This window comes from Lissotriton vulgaris, chromosome 6 (assembly GCF_964263255.1).
Source record: "Lissotriton vulgaris chromosome 6, aLisVul1.2, whole genome shotgun sequence".
NCBI classification, from domain to species: domain Eukaryota; kingdom Metazoa; phylum Chordata; class Amphibia; order Caudata; family Salamandridae; genus Lissotriton; species Lissotriton vulgaris.
Genome location: NC_141694.1, coordinates 1,760,848,590 through 1,760,868,204, shown reverse-complemented (window position 1 = coordinate 1,760,868,204; position 19,615 = coordinate 1,760,848,590). Strand labels below are relative to the sequence as shown.

Genomic DNA, 19,615 nt, shown 5'->3' with positions numbered 1-19,615 from the left:
GCTGCCGTGCCCTCACCATTATAACAAACATTGGCAAAAGCAAAAATAGTTTTTGGTCTCAATAAAGCACACACTGCCACATTAGTTATTGGCACTGAACAAAACTACTTTATGTGCCGATGTGCTCCTTGTGAAAGAGCAGAATGCTGTCACTCACAGTGAAGCCAGCTGTTACAGAGAGAGACAGAGAGAGAGAGAGATAATTTTAATAAACACAAAAGGTCATGGTTAACGCCAGACCAAATTAGGGGCCCAATAATTAAAGAAAGTCTCAAAAGTGCACCCTTGGTATATGTCCTTGCATTAAGCACAGCTATATGGCTTTCGTGAATTTACAAGTACAGAAGTAGGGCAAGAAATTGTACTCCTAGAAATTGTTTGTGAACTGCTTTTTAGCATGCGCAAATATGCATGTGTAGATTTGCTCATGCGAAAATCTAAGTGTTTGCAAGTTCATTTTCCCTCCAACCACTTTCTCCCCCAACTCTGGAAGAAGGTTTACGTTTGCCATTATCAAGAGTAAATTTCCCATATTTTTCAGTATAAGAAAAGATTAGAGAAGAGTTGTTGAAAACCCTTAAAACATGCAAGTTAGTAGGTTTACTCCGACTCAAAAGGGCATTCCAACACTGGAACTATTGCTTACCACTACCTTCAGTCTCAGTATGTAGATATGTCGAAACGGGACAACATAAAGGGATTGCTAGTATTCAAACACTACTATGGTACGAGCCCTGTCATAATCAGAGAGGCTATATAAGAGCTCTTATATAATAAGATTGCTGCCCTAATTTGCAACCGCACTACATGGCACCAAAGATACAAGTGGATTTTGTTACAGGACAAGTAGATTTATGAAGAAACTTGCCCCATGGACAAGTAGATATTTTAATAAATTCCACACCCTTGTTAGGGTCACTGTAAATTACTCTCTGCTTACTATTATGCTGTGGTGCTTATAAGTCTGCCTGTTGTGGTTCTTGTGCTGGGGGACAAAGGCTTACTCAGCATTGAAGCGGGCTTAGGTGCTGGAGGTCAATCAAGATCTTCTTTGGGTGCCGAGGATGCCTTCAACCATCGAGCTGTAGATCATATGCTGTGCATACACTATATAGCAGTTATCTCCCGAAGCGGTGGATAACCTGTATCTGTTGAAGTGGTCTCAAATAGTGTACGTAAAACTGCCTGGCCCACTCTAGATTGTCGTCTTGCGAACACATCTACACATTAGTGTTTTGTGAATGTGTGAGGTGTAGACCATGTTGCAGCTTTGCATATGTCATCTATGGGTATATTTCCTAAGAATGCCATAGAAGCCCCCAGTCTGCATGGAGAGTGTGCTCTAGGGGGGGAACTGTTAACGTGTGTTTTGGTTTTGCATAGCATATCTGAATGCACTTGACTATCAACCTTGCAATACCTGATGTTGATATGGGATTGCCTTTGTGTGGTGGAGCAGAAGCGACAAAAAGTTGATTTAGTGTTACGGAATTTTTTTGTCCTTTCTATGTAATAAAGCAATGCCCTCTTCACATCTAATGTGTGTAGGGCACGTTCTGCCACTGAATCTGGTTGAGGGAAGGACGAGTAGTTTCTTACCTGTAACTCCAGTTCTGTAGTTGGGGTATCTCTGTCAGTCATAATCTTGTGAATAGACCCGCCCATGTGCGTGGACCGCGGAGCAATCGAAAAAGTCTCTTAAATGGTCTTCTTCTGCAGTCCTGAATAGACACTTAAGAGAAAATCAAAGACAAATAATGCAGCCTAAAACTACAAGGTTGCATTGGCCAGCACTTCATCTTGAAGTGAAAAGGATAGCCGAATAATATTAAATGTAACACACTTTGTAAAATCAAACACCTAGAAAAACTCCCCTTCACAAAAATCCTTTGAAATGATAGAAAGGAAGGGTGGGACAGACAAGCCCCATAGGCTGCCATTGTGTGTCTGGAAAAGGGATACTGTGCCTTTAAGGAACTCTCCAGAGACCCTCGGTATCCCAGGAAGCACAGCCAAAGGCCTTTTACTTTCAGTTCTTTTTGAAGGTGTATAAAGCCAGGCCTGTAGCATACAGTAAATTATCTTTTCATCCACCGGGAGGAGGGCGGGCGCTTATGGCTATAACAGAGATACCCATACTACAGAACTGGAGTTACAGATAAGAAACTACTCCTTCTGTAGTAGGGGATCTCTGTGTATAGTCAATCTTGTGAATAGAATGGCAAGCCCATCCCAACAAACTAACCAGCGGTGGATGAAAACAAACAAAACCACTACTGTGCAAACAGATTTCTCAATGAAGCCTGCCCAACCCATTGTAGCCGCTTTGCCCCTGGTGAAATGAGCCTTAGGCTTACCCCCTAAGGTCTTGTTAGCCTTTTGGTAACATAGCTGAATACAGGACACAATCCATCAAGAGATGGACAGTTTAGAAGTGGCAAGACCAGTCCTGACCGAACCATAATTGACAAATAATTGGTCTGACCTACGAATATCCTTGGTTTTATCCAAGTAGAATTTCAACATCCTTCTTACATCCAGGGAATGAAGAGACCTCTCCGCCGGAGAGGAAGATGTTGAAAAACGTAGGTAAAGTTATCGTCTGATTAACATGAAAATTTATTTTATTTTATTTATTTTGAGAATTTGTAGAGCGCGACTGATACCTTGCAGGCTTCCTGGCGCTGGAGAGTACTCTGTTAACGGATAACCGGGAGAACAGTCAGTAAATCATAATTTACTTTCGGAAGACACTTAGGGTGAGTCCTCATGACAACTTTGGAAGCATGAAACACTGTATAGGGCTCTCGACAACACAAGAGCCGGAATCTCACTCACCCTGCGGGCCGATGTTATAGCCACAAGGAAGGCCGCCTTCCAGAATAAATGCTGTAGAGAAGCCTTATGAATAGGTTCAATAGGCTCCTTCATCAACCGTGACAACACCACATTCAGCTCCCATAAAGGCGAATGACGCCGAACAGGGGGAAATACTTTCTTCAATCCCTCCAAAAAATCTTTAATTACAGGAATCTGGAAGAAGGATGTTTGTGAAGGGTATTTCCTATACGAAGTTAATGCTGCGAGGTGAACGTGAATAGAATGAAAATTAAGCCCAGAGTGAGCCAAATGCAAGAGGTATGGAAGAATGAAATCTACTTTACAGGAGGTAGGATCATAGTTCTTGGACGTGCACCAGATGCAGAACCTCTTCCACTTGTAGGAAGTCCTTGTGGAAGGTCTCTTAGCCTCCTTGAGTATTTCCATGCAATTGTCAGGCAAGTTCAAGTGTCCATACTGCACTATCTCAGGAACCATGCCGCCAAACTCAACGATGAGAGGTTGGGGTGCACCATCTGCCCCCCGAACTTCGTGAGAAGGCCCGGCGACATGGAAGCCGCAGATGGGGTTGGAGAGACCGGTGGAGCGGGTCCGTGAACCACCACTGTCGAGGCCACTCCGGAGCAATGAGGATCATTCGTGCTCTGGATTGAGACAGCTTGATGAGTACTGCCGGAATCAGGGGAATGGGTGGAAAAGCGTACAGAAAGCAGTTCGACCAGCTGATCCATAGCGCATTTCCCAGAGTCCTCGGTTGGTAAAACCTGGAGGCAAAGTCTCTGTATTTTCTGTTTTAGGCGGTGGCGAACAGATCTATTTCTGAAGTGCCCCATCTTTCGAAGAGGTTTCCTAGCACCTTGTTGTTTAGAAGCCACTCGTGGTTTTCCTGGACCAGCCTGCTGAGTGCGTCCGCCTGAGCATTCTGCACACCTGGTAGATGGGTAGCCGTTATCGTCAGTCCTCTGGCTAGTAGCTAGTGCCAGATCGCCTGCGCTTCTTGGGACAGTGTGCGCGATCTCGATCCCACCTGCTTGTTGAGGTAATACACCGTGGTTGTATTGTCCATCTGCACAAGCAGGGAGTTGGTCTGGAAGGATGGGTGAAAGGCTTTCAGGGCCAAATGAAAAGCTCCGAGTTCCAGAAAATTGATGTGGTACGTGGATTCCGCCTGGGACCACCTTCCTTGGATCTATAGATGGTCTGAATGTGCTCCCCAGCCGTGGGGAGAAGCATCCGTCACAATAGTCTTTGTGGGAATGTTCTTGTGGAACGGAACCCCCTTGAGGAGATTCTCTGCTGAACACCACCATCTCAGGAACTGTTGAGCATGTAGAGACAGTTGGATCCTGTCATCCCAGCTCCCTCGTTTCTGGTCCCATTGATCCTCCAGACATTCCTTCAGCGGTCTCATGTGGTGGCGTGCATTTGGTGTGAGGAAGATGCAAGAGGCCATCGTCCCCAGAAGAGAAGACACCATCCTCACTGTCGGTGATGGAACAGACATGAGAGCCTGAGCCTTCCAAAGGATCGATAAGCGTCGCTCTCCCGAAGGACACACGCTTGCTCTGAGAGAATTGATGGAGGTTCCCAAGTACCGAAGGCACTGAACTGGAGTCGGGACAGACTTGGACATGTTGATTTGCAAACCCAGCTGCTTCAACAGAACGGCCTTCCTGAAGAAGTGTAATTGCGCTTCCTGGAAGGTGGATGCTTTGATCAACCAGTCGTCCAGGTACGGATAGACAAACACCTTGTTCTTTCTCAGGTGCGCTGCCACCACTGCCATGCATTTTGAAAAAAAAGTCCTGGGTGCAGACTTCAGTCCAAACGGTAGTACGATGTATTGATAGTGATTGGTGCCGACCAGGAAGCGCTGGAACTTCCGGTGTTTCCGTGCAATGGGCACATGGAAGTACGCATCCTGCAGGTCTATTGCGCAAAGCCAGTCTCCTCTTTGCAGCTCAGGATACATCTGGTGCAAGGACAGCATACAAAATTTCTCCCTGCGAATCCATTTGTTTGCTTGTCGCAAATCCAGAATGGGCCTGAACCAGTTTTTGTCCTTTCTGCGTACCAGAAAGAACCTCGAGTATAGACCCTTTCCCCTTTGAGACAGAGGGACGTCTTCTATCGCCCTTTTTCTTAACAAGGTATCGGCCTATGCTTGAAGTTCGCACAGCTGGAATTACGGACGAACCGGTGTAATTGCTGGAGGAGGGCTGACAAACAGAAGACTGTATCCATTGCAAACAATATTCAGCACCCACTTGTCCTGAGTAATTTTTCTCCACTCTGCCAAGTAATTCTGTATGCTTCCCACCACCTGAGTGGGTAACGGACGAGGGGGAAGTAACTCCTCAGGGATTAGACCCGGCCGGGCCCTTATTCGCCGAGGAGGCCTTCTGGCTACCTCTGCCCCTCCGACGCTTCTGGAAGGGTTGACGCTGGTATTGCTATTCTGACTGCTGTTGGCCAGCTTTGCGACCTTGCCCTCGCTGAAAATCTCTGGGAAAAGTAACGCCTCTGGAAGAAGATGAGGGATTTCCATTGTTCCTTAGGTTTCTCCAAACCTACCGCTTTCAGCGTTTCCACTTCCGCCTTCATGCGGGCCGTCTCCTCATCCGCATGAGACCCAAATAGGGTAGATCTTAAGAAGGGCAAATTAGCAATCTGCTGTTGTGCCTCTGGCTTAAGAGAGGTAAGGCGCACCCAGGAGTGGCGTCTCAAATTTATGCCATGGCAGTACCCATGAGCCGCCAGGAGAGAGGCGTCTGCCGCCGAACTGATGACCTGATGCCCTCGTTCAAAATCTCCTGGAAATCTTCTCTCCTGTCCCTCGGGAGGAGCTCAATGAACTGCTGCAGGAACTCCCACAAGGAGCGGTCATACCGACCCAAAAGCGCTGATGCACTTGACGCTTTCATCGAGGTGGCGGCTGTACTGCAGACCTTTCTCCCGGGAGAATCCATTTGACGGCTCTCCTTGTCAGGAGGGAGCGTAGATGAGGGGGCCGTAGAATGCTGCTTCTTGGCTGCTGTCACAACAACAGAATCCGGTACCGGGTCCGATCTTAAAAACTCTGAATCCGAGTCCGGGGGCCTGTACTTCTTCAGAAGCCGTGATGGCACCGACTTCACCATGGCCGGTGTCAGAAACAGCTCCATGGCTGGTTCCTCCAGTCCTGGTACCAAAGGCAGCAAAGGGCGAGAGAGATGCCTGTCCTGCAATGTTTTAAAGATCACAGAGGCGGGAGGAGTGGGTACCGTCAGTGTGATCCCGAACTTCGCTGCCCCCCTCAGCAGCCCATCTTGGAAAGTCAAGGTATTGTCCACTGCCGAAACACTCTCATAAGGGGAGAGTCCGATAAAGTGGGAGTGTATCTCCTGTCACTGGACGAGTCCGTGTATCTGGGCCGTGACCTGTCCCTCCTCCGAAGATGACGAGACCTCGTAGAAGATCTACGCCCACTGCGAGAGCGATGTCTCCCTCTGGATCTTGACCTAGGCTTTCTGGGCCTTGCCGGAACCACCGGCACGGGAGGTTGCGGCAACAGAAGAGGCTGAGCCGGAACCAAAGGCTGTGGAGGACAAGGCGGTGGTGGGGGAGGCGGAGGAGGAGGAGGATGCGGTAGAGGAATCTGCTGCGTTAGAGCAGGAGGCGTAGGCATCCTGGGCATTGAGGGCGAATAGGTCCGGGAATAATCCGAGTCCGGTGACCTAACAACTCTCCTCTTCTTACAAGCAGACCTCGGAGAGGATGCTCTGAAGGCAGATCTCTCGGAGGACAAGCGCCAGCGCCGCCGCGACCGGGGACTCGCCGATGATGATACGCTCACCACAGAGGCACTAGACACTTGCCTGGTCCTTGACTTCCTCTTTGACGACGACTTGTCGATCCCGACGTCAATGAACTCCTCGACGTCGAACGTCCCCGCCTGGACGTCGATTTTCCTCTCCTCAACGTCGAAAGTGCTCGCCTTGACGTAGATTTCTCTCTCCTCGACGTCGAACGTCTCGTCGACGTTGATGGCGAACGGTGGTGTCGCCTCGACGGCGAGCGCCTGCTTCTTCGGGACTCATCATGACGTCGATGATGTGTCGACGCCGGTGAAGTCCTCGTCCGAGGTCTCGACGTCATCCCCTTTGACGCCGAATATCAATGGCGCTTCGACCCAGAGCCCTGGGTCCACGGGGAACAGATTGTAGTAATACCTCTCGACGCCGAAGCCATAGACGTCGACCGGGACCGTTTCTGGGCCTTTTCTTGACTGGGGAGCCCCCTAGAGGCCGAAGCATGGGCAGAGGATAATGACAGAGTCCCTCCATGCCCAGAAGTCCCACCTGGCTCTTGATGTCTCCTCTGTTCCAGGCCTTGGAGACGAATCTTCTCCAGGTCACGCATGGTCCTCCTGGAGAAAGAGTGACAGATATCACAGGAGGCAGGGACATGGGTGGAAGGGAAACAGAGTATGCATACTCTGTCGGGGTCAGATTTAGCCTTCTTCCTACCACAATCAGGGCACTTGTCGAATAGAGCTGGCATTTTGACAATACCCGCTGACAAACACCCTAGGCGGAGATGGGCAGCGTTCTCCCAAGCCAAATTCAATCTGGCGCTAACTGAGAAGGGTCATCCTGGAGGTGATGGGGTAGATGAAATTAATTCTAATTTAGACCAACGAATTACGGAAGCCCTAGACCTGGTGGCACCACTTGGTGTGGCAAAAATGGGAGGCCGAGCGCAGAGATGGCTCCTTGGTACAACGAGGACATGCGGACGGCCAAAGCAGCATGTAAACGTGCTGAAAGGCAATGGAGGATTGCCTACTCGACCCTTGCCAAAACAGAATACACAGACTGTAGGCGCAACTACCACAAATTGATCAGGAAAGGTAAATCATTGTACTACTGCAATAAGATTGAAGAAGCTGAGCAGTCCACCAAGGAACTCTTTTCAATCTATAAGTCTATTGCGGTAGGGAAACCCGTTGCGGTGCCTAAGAAACTCTGCACGGCGGAGGGCTGTGACCGCATTGCTGAGTTCTTTGCAAACAAGGTTATTAACATCTATAATTCCTTTCCTCAGAGGACAGATAACGGTCCTAGACACCCGGAAGCCACTAAAACCAAAGGGGAACAACGATTAACCACTTTCGTCACTCCCCCTACTGAGGAACTTCTCCGCATTTGTGGATCGATAAAATCTGGCTCCCCAAGAGACCCGACCACGGCTAGTCGGTTGAAGGGCAGCTTGCCAGTACTTGAGCCCTATGTTCGCCATCTACTGGACACCTCCTTTAAGTCCCAGGTTGTCCCGAACGCCTGGAAGCAAGCAGTGGTACTTCCTCTGCAGAAGAAGGCCAATGTCAGTTTTGAAAAACTGGACAACCTCCGCCCTATCTCCCTCTTGCCCTACATGGCAAAAGTGGCAGAAAAAATAGCCAATGTACAACTTATGCAGTTCGAGGAGGCGGCTTCGCTACTCCACGACTCGCAATTTGGCTACCGCCCCCGTCATTCGACGGAATCTGCACTTCTCGTGGCGGTTGAAGCACTACGACAGGGTGTGGACGAGGGCCAAACCATGGCATTGATCTTACTCGACCTAAGCGCAGTGTTCGACACTGTAGCACACTCCACCTTGCTACAGTGTCTGAATGAAGGTGGGGTTACAGGAGCGGCGCTTGGTTGGATCAAGTCCTTCCTGTCTGATAGGTGTTTTCAAGTCAGATTGGGTGAATGCTACTCGAGGGAGACTGAGTTGGGCCAGGGCGTGCCTCAGGGCTCGTCTCTGAGCCCAACCCTATTTAATATCTACGTCTCCCCCCTGGCGGCCATCGTGGAGGGATACGGTCTTCGACTGGTATCCTACGCCGATGACACGCAGTTGGTCATCTCCCTATCGCGTGCAACCGGCCTTGCAGCGGACATCTTCAGGAACTGCATGCAAGACCTTGCTGCCTGGATGTCCGCAAACTGTTTAAAACTGAACGGTAGCAAGACCGAGGTGCTCGTGGTGGGGGGTGGGCCGTCTGCCTGGTCGTCGGCGTGGTGGCCGCCCTGTCTGGGTGAAGTCCCTGTTCCCTGCTGTGAGGCCAGGAACCTTGGCATGTGGCTGGACAAGGGCCTTGCCTTTGGTCCCCAGGTCAGTCGGGTGGCGGGGGTGTGCTTCGGTGTCCTGAGAGCCTTAAGGAAAGTGTTAGATCTGCTCCCTATTTCTGCTCGAAGGACGCTGGTGCACGCCCTCGTCACCTCACGACTTGACTATGGGAACCTGCTTTATCTGGGGGCCACAGGCAAGGTCATGGGCCGCCTGCAAGTCCTTCAAAATACTGCAGCGCGGCTTGTACTCAGGCTCCCTAGGAGGTCATCCTCCAAACCAGCTTTGCGGGCCCTCCATTGGCTTCCCATCGAGAGGAGAGTGGAGTTCAAGGCCCTTGCTACATGCCACCGCATCTTGAGCTGTAAAGCACCTGCATCGCTCCAGAGTCTGGTAACCCACTATGAGCCCACACGCAGTCTACGGTCCTCGCAGACTGGGTTGCTAAAAGTCCCCAGAGTATCGAAGGTGCGTATGGGAGGCAGATCTTTTAGATACCTCGCTCCCAGGTGCTGGAATGCTCTTCCTTTGGAACTGCGACTAGAACCTTCTGAAGTCCTGTTCAGGAAGAAACTCAAAACATACCTTTTCAGCAGGTAGCCTTCTGTGGGAGGGGCAGCCACTTCACTTATCACAGCGCGGGGACACGCCAGTGGCGTAACCAGGCGCTTAACAAATGCCCAAATAATAATAATAATAATAATAATATAGAGGTGGCAAAACTGGTCAAACACAGCAACTGGAAGAGGAAACACTCAAAACACCTGAAAAGCTCCAAAAATTGAAGATATACCCAAAAAGGTGGAGCTTAATGCTCCAGGGTCCTGCTAGCAGAAGCCGGAAAAAAGAACTGAAAGTAAAAGGCCTTTGATTGTGCATCCTGGGATAGCGAGGGTCTCTGGAGAGTTCCTTAAAGGCACGGTATCCCTTTTCAAGACACATAATGGCAGCCTATGGGGCTTATCTGTCCAACCCTTCCTCTCTATCATTTCAAAGGATTTTTGTGAAGGGGAGTTTCTCCGAGTGTGAAACCTTACAAAGTGTGTTAAATTTAATATTATTTAGCTATCCTTTTCACTTCAAGATGAAGTGCTGGCCAAAGTAGCCTTGTAGTTTTAGGCTGCATTATTTGTCTTTGATTTTCTCTTAAGCGTCTATGCAGGACTGCAGAAGAAGACAATTTAAGAGGCTATTTCCATTGCTCCGGGGTCCCCAAACATGGGCAGCTTTCCATGTGGGAAATTGCAGTTCACAAGGGTGGAACCATTAATCTAGTGTGAACAATATTTAGATTCCATACTGGAGCAGGTGAACTTCTCGGGGGAATGACTCTGAGTCCCTCCATAAAGGCTTTGATAATAGGCACTCTAAAAAGAGATAGGTGTTGTGTATTCAGGAGGTATGCAGCTATTCCTGCCAGGTGTAAGCGCATGGAAGTGTACGGTAAATAGGAACGTTGTAGATGTAACAAATAACATATGATGTTTTGTACAGAAGCATCAAGTGGGTTGATTTGGTTATTGCAGTATATCACAAACGTCTTCCACTTTGCTGCTTTGATAATATTCATGCAGTCTGGCGGTAAGTTAAGATAGCCAAACTCTAAGACTTCAGGAGCCAGATCGCCAGATTGAGTTGACTGGGGTCTGGACATCTTATGTCTCCATGGCTCTGTGTGAAAAGATTGGGTGTAAGACGTAGTTTCTGGTGAGGAACTACCGAGAGTTCCAATAGGGTTGTGAACCAAGGTTGACGTGCCCATGTAGGAGCAACTAGGATTAGTGTCAGGGACGCTTCGTTGAGTTTCCTAATCGTAAGCAAATATCCCTGACCAATTCATCCATAGTGCATTGCCTTTGGACAATGGGTGTGGATACCTGGATGCAAAGTTTAGGCATTTTGGTGTGTGGCGAACAGGTCTAGGTGGGGGACTCCCCAACGTTGAAAGTATGGAAGGAGGACTGGAGGGTGGAGTTCCCATTTGTTGTCTCTGCCTGCTGAGGAGATCTGCCATCTGGCTATTGACTTTTGGGAGGTGTTCCGCTAGGAGATAAAGTTTGTGGTGATTGGCCGACCTCCAGATGTCTTGGGCTAAGTGGGACAGTTGGAGAAAGTGTGTGTCCCCTCCTTGTTTTTATATGTAATACATGGCTGTCATGTTGTCTGTACAAATTAGGACAGCTTTGCCCTCTAAATGAGTTTGAAACGCCTTGAGTGCTAGGAATATTGCATGCAGCTCTAGGTGATTGATGTGGAGCAACTTTTGTTGTTGGCTCCACAAGCCTTGCACAGTGTGCTGTTGTAGATGAGCTCCCCAGCCACTGAGGAACGCGTCCGCTGTCAGTACTATCTGTGGAACCGGGTCTATGAACGGCTGTCCTTTTGATAAATTTTGTGTGTTCCACCACTGCAGAGAGCAAGGAGTACAGCCGCTTACCAACACTAGATCGGTCATAGACCTTGCGACTGGTTCCACTGACTGGCTAAGCATTCTTGAAGTGGACGCATTTGCAGGCCGGCATGGGGAACAATCATGACGTAGGGTGAAATCATTCCCAGTAGCTGCATGTAAGTTTGAGCTGGGATCTAATGGTTGGATTGAAAGCGAGGAACTAAAGCCTGAATATTTCGAATTCTGGTGAGCTTGGAAAATCGAAACTTTGAGTATCTATTGTGGCTCCTAAGTAGTCCTTTGTATTGGTTGGTTGGAGATATGATTGTGAACCCTAGTTGATGCAGTAACCGAATTGTCCTGAAAGTGTGCAGCAGACATTTTTGGTATGTGTCGGCTTGGATAAGCCAGCCGTATAAGTATGGAAAGACGTGAATGCTTTGTCTCCTTAGGTGAGCAGCTACTACCGCAGACACTTTGTGAAGACTATGGGGCGGTGGTGAAGCCGAATTGGAGTACCCTGAACTGAAAGTGTTGACCCGCTACCAACTACCACAAACCTGAGGAATTTGCGATGAGCAGGGTGAACTGGTATATGAAAGTAGGCGTCTTTTAGATCTAGAGTAGATAGAAAATCGCCTTTCTGTAGTAGAGGAAGCACCTGTTGAAGTGTCACCCTGTGAATATGGTCTGACTGAATGTAGCGCTTGAGTTCCCCGAGATAAAAAATTGGTCTGAGAGAACCGTCTTTTTTGGGAATTAGGAAATAAAAGGAGTATACGCCCGACCCGTGATGTTGGGGCAGCACAGGCTCTATAGCCCCTATTAGAAGTAGAAACTGAACCTCTTGTTTGAGGAGGTGTAGATGGTCTGGTGATAGTTTCTGGGGTTTGCTGAAATATTTGGAGGCGTGTTGATAAATTACAGGCAGTAACCAGAAGGGGTAATGGAGTACCCAATTATCTGTTATTGATTGCCACATTGGTAGAAAATCTGACATTCTTACCCCGACAGGTGTTGAGTGGTCGGGAGGAAGTGGAGGCAAGTCACTGCTTTGTGCTGGCGGGGGAGGTGTGCGTGTTTGAACCCCGGCCCCTGCCCTTACCGTTGTTACCCCTGCAACCTCCCCTGAAATAACCCCTCGATGAAGAGGGTTGGTTATTGCCATTGTAGGTGGAGGTAGCCACTGATGAGGTGTTCTTGGAACCTCCTCGGTGAAAGGAGCGTAAAAAGGAAGTGTGTGGACTGAAGGGCTCCTATAGATTTGGCTACCTCAGTGTCTTTCTTAATTTTCTTAAGTGAATAATCTACCACTGGGCTAAATAGATGTTCCTTAAAGAATGGTGTATTTAAAATGGAGGTTTGAACCGGAGGTTTAAAACCAGTTATACAGAGCCAGGCATGCCTTCTTAGAAGGACACTAGTGTTTTAGCTCTAGCAGCGGTGTCCGCTGCATATAGAGAGCATCTTATTTGATTGTTAACAATAAGTTGCCCCTCATGAACCAGATCTTGGGCTTTTGATTTGTGTTCAGGGGTAAATATTGTATTAGTTGTTGAGGGGAAGGGTTAGTTCCAACAGATCTCTTCTTTAAAGGGATGTGATATTCTTCTTCTGCATCAGCCCTTATTTTTTGAGTCTTTTGTGTCGGATCCAGTTTTTCAGTCGGAGCATCGAAACTGGGCTTTGTAGTTGTTTTCTGCACTTCTGTCCGTTTCTGCGCTGACATTTTTGGTGCCAGAGCCAAATCAGTTGATGTCTTCAGACGATTTTTTCGACCCCAAAGGTCTGGGCTCCGAACTCGATTTGGAGGGAGTCTTTTCGGACACGGAAGGCTTTTTGGTAGGCTTCAGTGCTGAGCCAGAGGGCGGGGCGTCAGAAGTGTGATCTCTATGCTGACCAGGGCCCGACGCCATGGGTTAGACCGGAGCCTTCTTTTTAATTGGAATGGTCTCTTGCGACAAGGGGGGAGCTGTACGCAAGGTACGCTGACCATGTAGGATGTCCTTGTCTTGTTCAGAGTCGACTTCTGAGATGGCGGTCTGCTCCTGTTCCTCCTCGGTTCCCATGGCCTCGCCGGCTTTTTCGTCGGATAGTTGACCGAAGAGGTCTGGAATGGAGCCTGTGTGCTGGCTCTGCATGTCACGACGTCCAGCTTGATGGTTGCAGAGTGTCTTTTTGGAGCGGAAAGCCTAGAACGCGTTGCAGTCATGTTCTCTGCGTTCGAGGGAAAAACATACAACACGCTTCATGTGGGTCGGTGCGCGGGTACTTTGCGTGATAAAGAGGGCAGTATTTGAAGGGAGTTCATTCCATCGACTGTAGGTCGATCCGACGTGGGTAGGCCCGAGAGCCTTCCACGAACTTTCCGTTCGAAAGATTATTTTAAGTAATTAGGATGCGCGATAGAGACGCGATCGAAAACAATACCGTCGAGGGGGAGTATCTTGCACGCCGAGGGAAACCGAAGGAATGGTGTCGAACCAGAGCGCAACAATAGATGTCCGAACCCGATGGCGGAAAAAAACAAACAACGGAGTTGATGTCCATGCACACTATCACCGAAAGGAGGAGTCACTTACCTTGTGACTGGAAAGACTTCTTCGAAGAAAAACAAAATTCAAACATCCGGACCCAACACTAGATGGCGTTCTATGCACAGCATTTGATCTTCAGCTCATATGCCTCAAACACACTCTAATAATTTACATTATGTATAATTGTGGTGAAGAAAGGTACGGCTGACATTGCAATGCATTCTTAGACTGCGTTACCACACCTGACGCAAGCGATCCAATGTCAGAATGTTCTCCACTGCTAGCACGCTGCGCAGATATTTCTCAATATACTCTTCGGCGTCAGCGGATCCTGCATTATCTGCATTTGCTGCCATTCTAGCAAGTGCTTCCCTGTCCTCCGCACTCTGAGCATCCTGCAAATAAAGAACCACAGAAGTTAAGGAGCTTCACATCATACCACCAATCAAGTTTCCCATAGAAACTTTAACAGACTATATTGAGATGAACTGGTAACCAAGTCTTCTCCAACGACATTCTCTAAACAAATAAATGTTTCCAAGTTCAAAGCAAAACCAGGCGGACGTACAAGTTACTTACCTTTGGTAACACTCTCTGTAGTACAGGCTCTAACCAGCCGCATATTCCTCACCATTTAAATATTCCCCTGGTGTCAAACTGGATACTGAAACTTTTCAGCAGTAACTCTGCACTCTGGTAGGTAGTGCCACAAGTGTGCACTGATGCAGCTCCGGAAATTATGCACGGAACCTAAATAGGCGTCACTTCTGCATGCGGATGTCAGTTTCTTTCCAGAGTGTCCACACCCCCTTATGCAGAGACCCCCCCAAATAAAATTGTGGTGACCTGTGCGGAGATTCCTACACTTGTGATCTTATTGAGGTAGATGCCAATCACAGAATGGGTAGGAAGGGTCAGAGACGAATCTACAAATAAACAACTTTAGAAAAGAATGATGCCCATGTCTGCAACACCTGCTAGTCTGGGAAGAAAGTGGTGTACAGCGAGTTGACACAGCGCTTGAAGCTCACTCAAATACCATGCCAATATAATGGCGACGAAAAACATGGTCTTGAGGGTGAGAAGAAGAAAGGGGCAGGTGTTAAGTGGCTTAAAGGTAGTGCCCAACTGAAAGCAAAGGACCAAGTTAATGGAACTGTGGCATGCAAAAAGGGGGAGGGAAGGAACAAATCTGTCACAATGACAGAGGCATATAGTTTTTGTCGAGGGATGCCTGGCTGCCAAGATGACACCAACCACCTCAGGAGGAAAGTCACAGATGAGCAGCTGTCACTGCTCAATCCCCAAGCATGAAGGGGGAGGTTACAAAGGCCCGAGTGTGGAACCCTGCCATGATGCTGCAACAGCAAATACTCCTGGATGGGTAGTCTGGTTGAAGGACAGATGCTCATGGGACACCAGAGAGGACTTTAACCACCCAGCCAAATGGTACGGGAATAGTGCCCCAGCAGACAGTTGACATTCCCTTTTCCAGCATCAACTGAGTTGGCATCAATGCTGATACATCAGTAACAGGTGTGGACATGGTACAGGAGGTGGAGTCGAGAGTGGAGTCCGAGTTGGCCTGTTAGGTGGCTTGGAGGGTCCAACTAGCGCAGAGGGTAAAACCCGCCGGTGTTAACCCAGATTGAGACCCTCTCGGCTCCTTGGGGCCCGCATACGTTTAAGAAGGAGTTGGGAAAATCCAAAGAGTCGGAACATTACCTGATTGAACTCTTCAATCTCCTTAGGAGTGGCAGATGACTGCGTAAACTCAGGTGGTGCTAGAACAAGTTACAGGATCGGCACCGGAGTTGAACAACTTTAGGAGCGAGTCAAGGTGCTTAGAGCCCCACCTCACACCTTCTCTGAGGAGTCTGAGTGACAGGAAAAAGCCAAGCCCTGCTTAGATTGCTTGTGTTTTTTCTTTCACTTACCCAAAGATTTGGATCGAGAAGAATACCAACCTGGAACAACTCAGTTGACTTTGGAATCTCGAACTGGACCACATTTTTGACTTGGAATAATCGTGTCACAGAGTCTTCTAGAGCTTTGAGATGTAGAGTTTCACCTTGTATTCTTGTATAGTCTTCAAGGTCATCAACACGCAGACACTGCAGGCCTTAGAGAGTGGCTGGACCCAAGGCACTACAGACACATTTGGTGAGGATCTGTTACAGACATTTGTTTGCAACAGTCCTTACAGGCTCAAAACGTGTAGTTTTGGGAGGGGACACATACCTTGGACACTATAAAAGACTTTTTTGATCGAGGTCAGGGTAAGAGATGAGGTAGCTCCGGATATGCATTTGGTGGTGTGGAAAGAATGGAACTGATGTTAGCATGCAGAAGTGGTACTTATATAAGCTCCGCACGTCATATACAGAACGGACAGGTGTCAGTGTGGAGTTGCAAGCTACTACCACCCGACATGCAGGGGTACTGCGGAAAAGTTTTCGAATCCAGTCTGACGCCTGAGAAGTCTGTAAAAGTGAGGAATCTGCGGCTAGAAGTCTCTATCAGAAATAGTATTTTATTTGGTTTAAGGTATGTACTGTGATCAAGTTGTTACTAAATATATCTAGAAATTACATTTTTGGGACCGGAGTCAATGTCAGTTATCTTTATACAGGAGTTTGTGTTTGAAACCACATGAAAACAATGAGTAACACTCTTTTATAGAGGGCAATATGTCACTCCACTTGCAATTTGGAACTTTTATTTCCATAATCAGAATATCACTGTGGCACCCATTTTCAAGCTGACTTGATTCAGCGTTTGGCATAATGTAAATTGTCCTACAGCAAAATACCAGTTACAAATATGCAACTATTAGTATGGCAGCTCGTGGTTAATGTGTGTGTGCCCGGAGTCTGTATTTTATTGGAGTATATTTTGTTTTAAGGAGAATGTTTCCTGTAGTGACAGAATAGACTCAGAGGAAAGTGGTACTCAGAAGATGGTGTTTTTGTCCATGAACCTCCATCATCTGCTACAGATATTCAAAACAAAGTGCTACAAAACATGGGATCTCATTAGCAAGTGCCAAAACCTCCACACTAACATAAAAGAATAATGAAGCTAACACTGCCCAAATTAACAGTTTATTGAATCAAAAATACTCTGAAAATGTTTCCAAATTTTATGCAACCAGATAATGATTCTAGCGGTCGGAGGAACTACATCGAGATTGTAGTACATGGAGAAGGCCAAGGTCCTTTTGAACCTTTGGTGGATTCGGGATGTGATTGCCACAAGCAAGGATGTGTGGGGTGCATGTGGCTTCTTGCCACCATCCTTAGGAGCTCCTACACTCAATTGACACCCAAGCGCATAGTCATACCACTGTGCTCAGCCAACTTTAACATTTTCATGGAGCAACTAGGAAATGTAATACACAAGCTTGATATATAGTATACAATTTGATTATATTTGTAAATCAGCTCATCTTTCATCCACTATCAGGCACTTACAAGCTCAGAAACTGTACAGATTTTCCTGGCTGCAGCAAGCTGAACAATGATGAGACAGATTAACTGCAACAAAACACAGTGTTTCTCAGGGTAAAGCCCTGCGTCCGAATTCTACTAACCGCAATCTGTGGCAAAATAACTGGTGGCAGGTGTAACAGGGAACTGTGGATTTTGACTCTTTCACACTTGTATATGGTGTGTTGACAACTGAAAACATAAAAACCTCCAGGGTGTAACTGGAACCATACCCAACATGATGCAACAGTGAAGTCAACAAAATGCTGGCAATCGCATTGCATTTCATGCGAGCAAGCCTTCAAATTGGATTAGTCCGTTTCTCTTTGGAGGATTTTATCACCGCTCCAAAGATGCCGGACTATCTGATTTCAACCCTTCCATTTCCTAGGACAAAGCCTGGAACAGGAGGTAACTTCAGCAATATGTAGCACACGCTATCAATCCGTACTGTTTTCACGAGTGATCAATCTCTGCACAGATGGTAAATTGTGACAATCTCCTAAAATGTATTACTGAGAACTTCTGGGACTGCACTTGAGTAAGTCAGATCATTACTTTATGATCATAGCCAACAAATAAAAATAGAGGTAGCTCATTGGCATGCCAAATCTCGGGCTGCCACCCCCAATTGATATTTTACATTTACATGAACCCAGCGGTGCAAGTAGTTCAAACACACCAACTGCAAAATCAGACTAAGAGGATAATATCTGGATCCAGATCCCACCAAGAGGAGAACTGTGCAGTAAGGCTAGCATCACCAAATACACAACCAATTATTCCATGGGATGAGGTAAAACATTTCCTCAATGGGACTCGGAAAGAGTGATTAAGAACTTAGTTTCAGCTTAGACAGAGGTGATGCTTTGTTCTTGATCCACAGCTACTGAGGCTGGCCCACATACCAATGAAAATAATGAGTCTGGGAGTCGTCTTCGACTCAGACCCAACCATCCCCTTTTGTACCTATATGCAAGGTAATGGTTTACAGCACCACCTTCCAGAGCGGAGGTGAGCTAACTTTTTCACATGTATTTTGGGCCAGCAAAAAGATGTTTTTCAAGGTTTAAATACGCGTTTTTGTGTGGCCCAGTATTCCTCCAAAATAGCACCAATGTTATCCCTGAGAACATACACTAAAGCAGTGAAAGAGTGTTGTCACAGCCATGAAACAAACATGAATTCACCATTAGAGTGACAGGAAAAATGAAGATTAGTAAAAACAAGCAAAGAAATAACTTTGTGATTGCATGTCCAAATTTGTAATCTTCTTATTTGTGCTGTAACTATCATGGGCTTGCCAGGTGGTGGAGAAAGAGCTATCCATAATATAATTAACTTACGGAAGAGTGTTGGCACAGCCTTAGTGTTCCTCACTTGCTTTTTGTGCAATGTAATTGTACTCTAGCTTTCCAAAATGCCTCTCATACACACTTTAAAGGGTGCACAAACAGGTGCCAGACTGAACCATCTGAATCTGAAAAAGCTAAATTGCACAGAATAACTGCTCTGGCCTGCAGTGGCACCCAGCACAGACAGCAAAAGGAAGACAATCTGCTGAAGCCCCCAACCTCCTCCAATTAAATGGCTTTGAGGAAACGCCAATGCACCCAAGTAGATAAGGTGTCAAACCTACTGGTCCAGGGAATTAGGCATTGGCACACCATAGTCAAACTCTATTGACACTACAAAATCATCTGTACCACCGACCTAGTAAAGCAAGCTTTTCTCTGTGGCACAACAGGCCACAGTGACTGATAAAAAACAAATACTGCATGACCCAGAACAATATAGGCCTGATTCCATTAACCAAAAACAAAAACAACCTATCCATAGGAAAGTAGCACAGTCCAACAGATACAGCTATAAAAACACAAAGACAAATAAGTTCAGGTGCGGTACAATTCCAAACTCATACACAGCTGTTAAAGATTTTTGGGCATTGCAAGCTCCAGCACACTTCAACAACAACCCTGAAGGAAGCTGGCGAATGTTGGAATGATTGTCCACATCTCTCATAGCAGTCAAATTCTAAATTTACTTCATACTCTTCACCACAATGTTAAAGAATTACCATAAAGCCATTTGGTTTTGATTATCCAGGACAAAACCAACCTCTGAATACAATTGAATCAAATTGATTCAAATATACTAGATTTTAACTAACACTACATTCTATTGAATGCGCAATCTGTTCATCTAATATCACTTCTCATCCCTTCATGACTATTTCCCTATGTAGTGTTCTCCTGTTC

At 47.1% G+C, this 19,615-nt stretch overlaps 1 protein-coding gene across 2 annotated transcripts in view; it reads right to left on the bottom strand.

Moving 5' to 3' along the window:
- Positions 1-19,615, bottom strand: part of KIF13B (kinesin family member 13B) — a 698,786-nt gene that overhangs the window by 170,134 nt on the left and 509,037 nt on the right. For both annotated transcript variants that reach the window (XM_086927999.1, XM_086928000.1), the window contains one exon: positions 14,112-14,264. In XM_086927999.1, the coding sequence (XP_086784125.1) occupies positions 14,112-14,264 (153 nt within the window). The remainder of the gene's footprint in view (positions 1-14,111; positions 14,265-19,615) is intronic.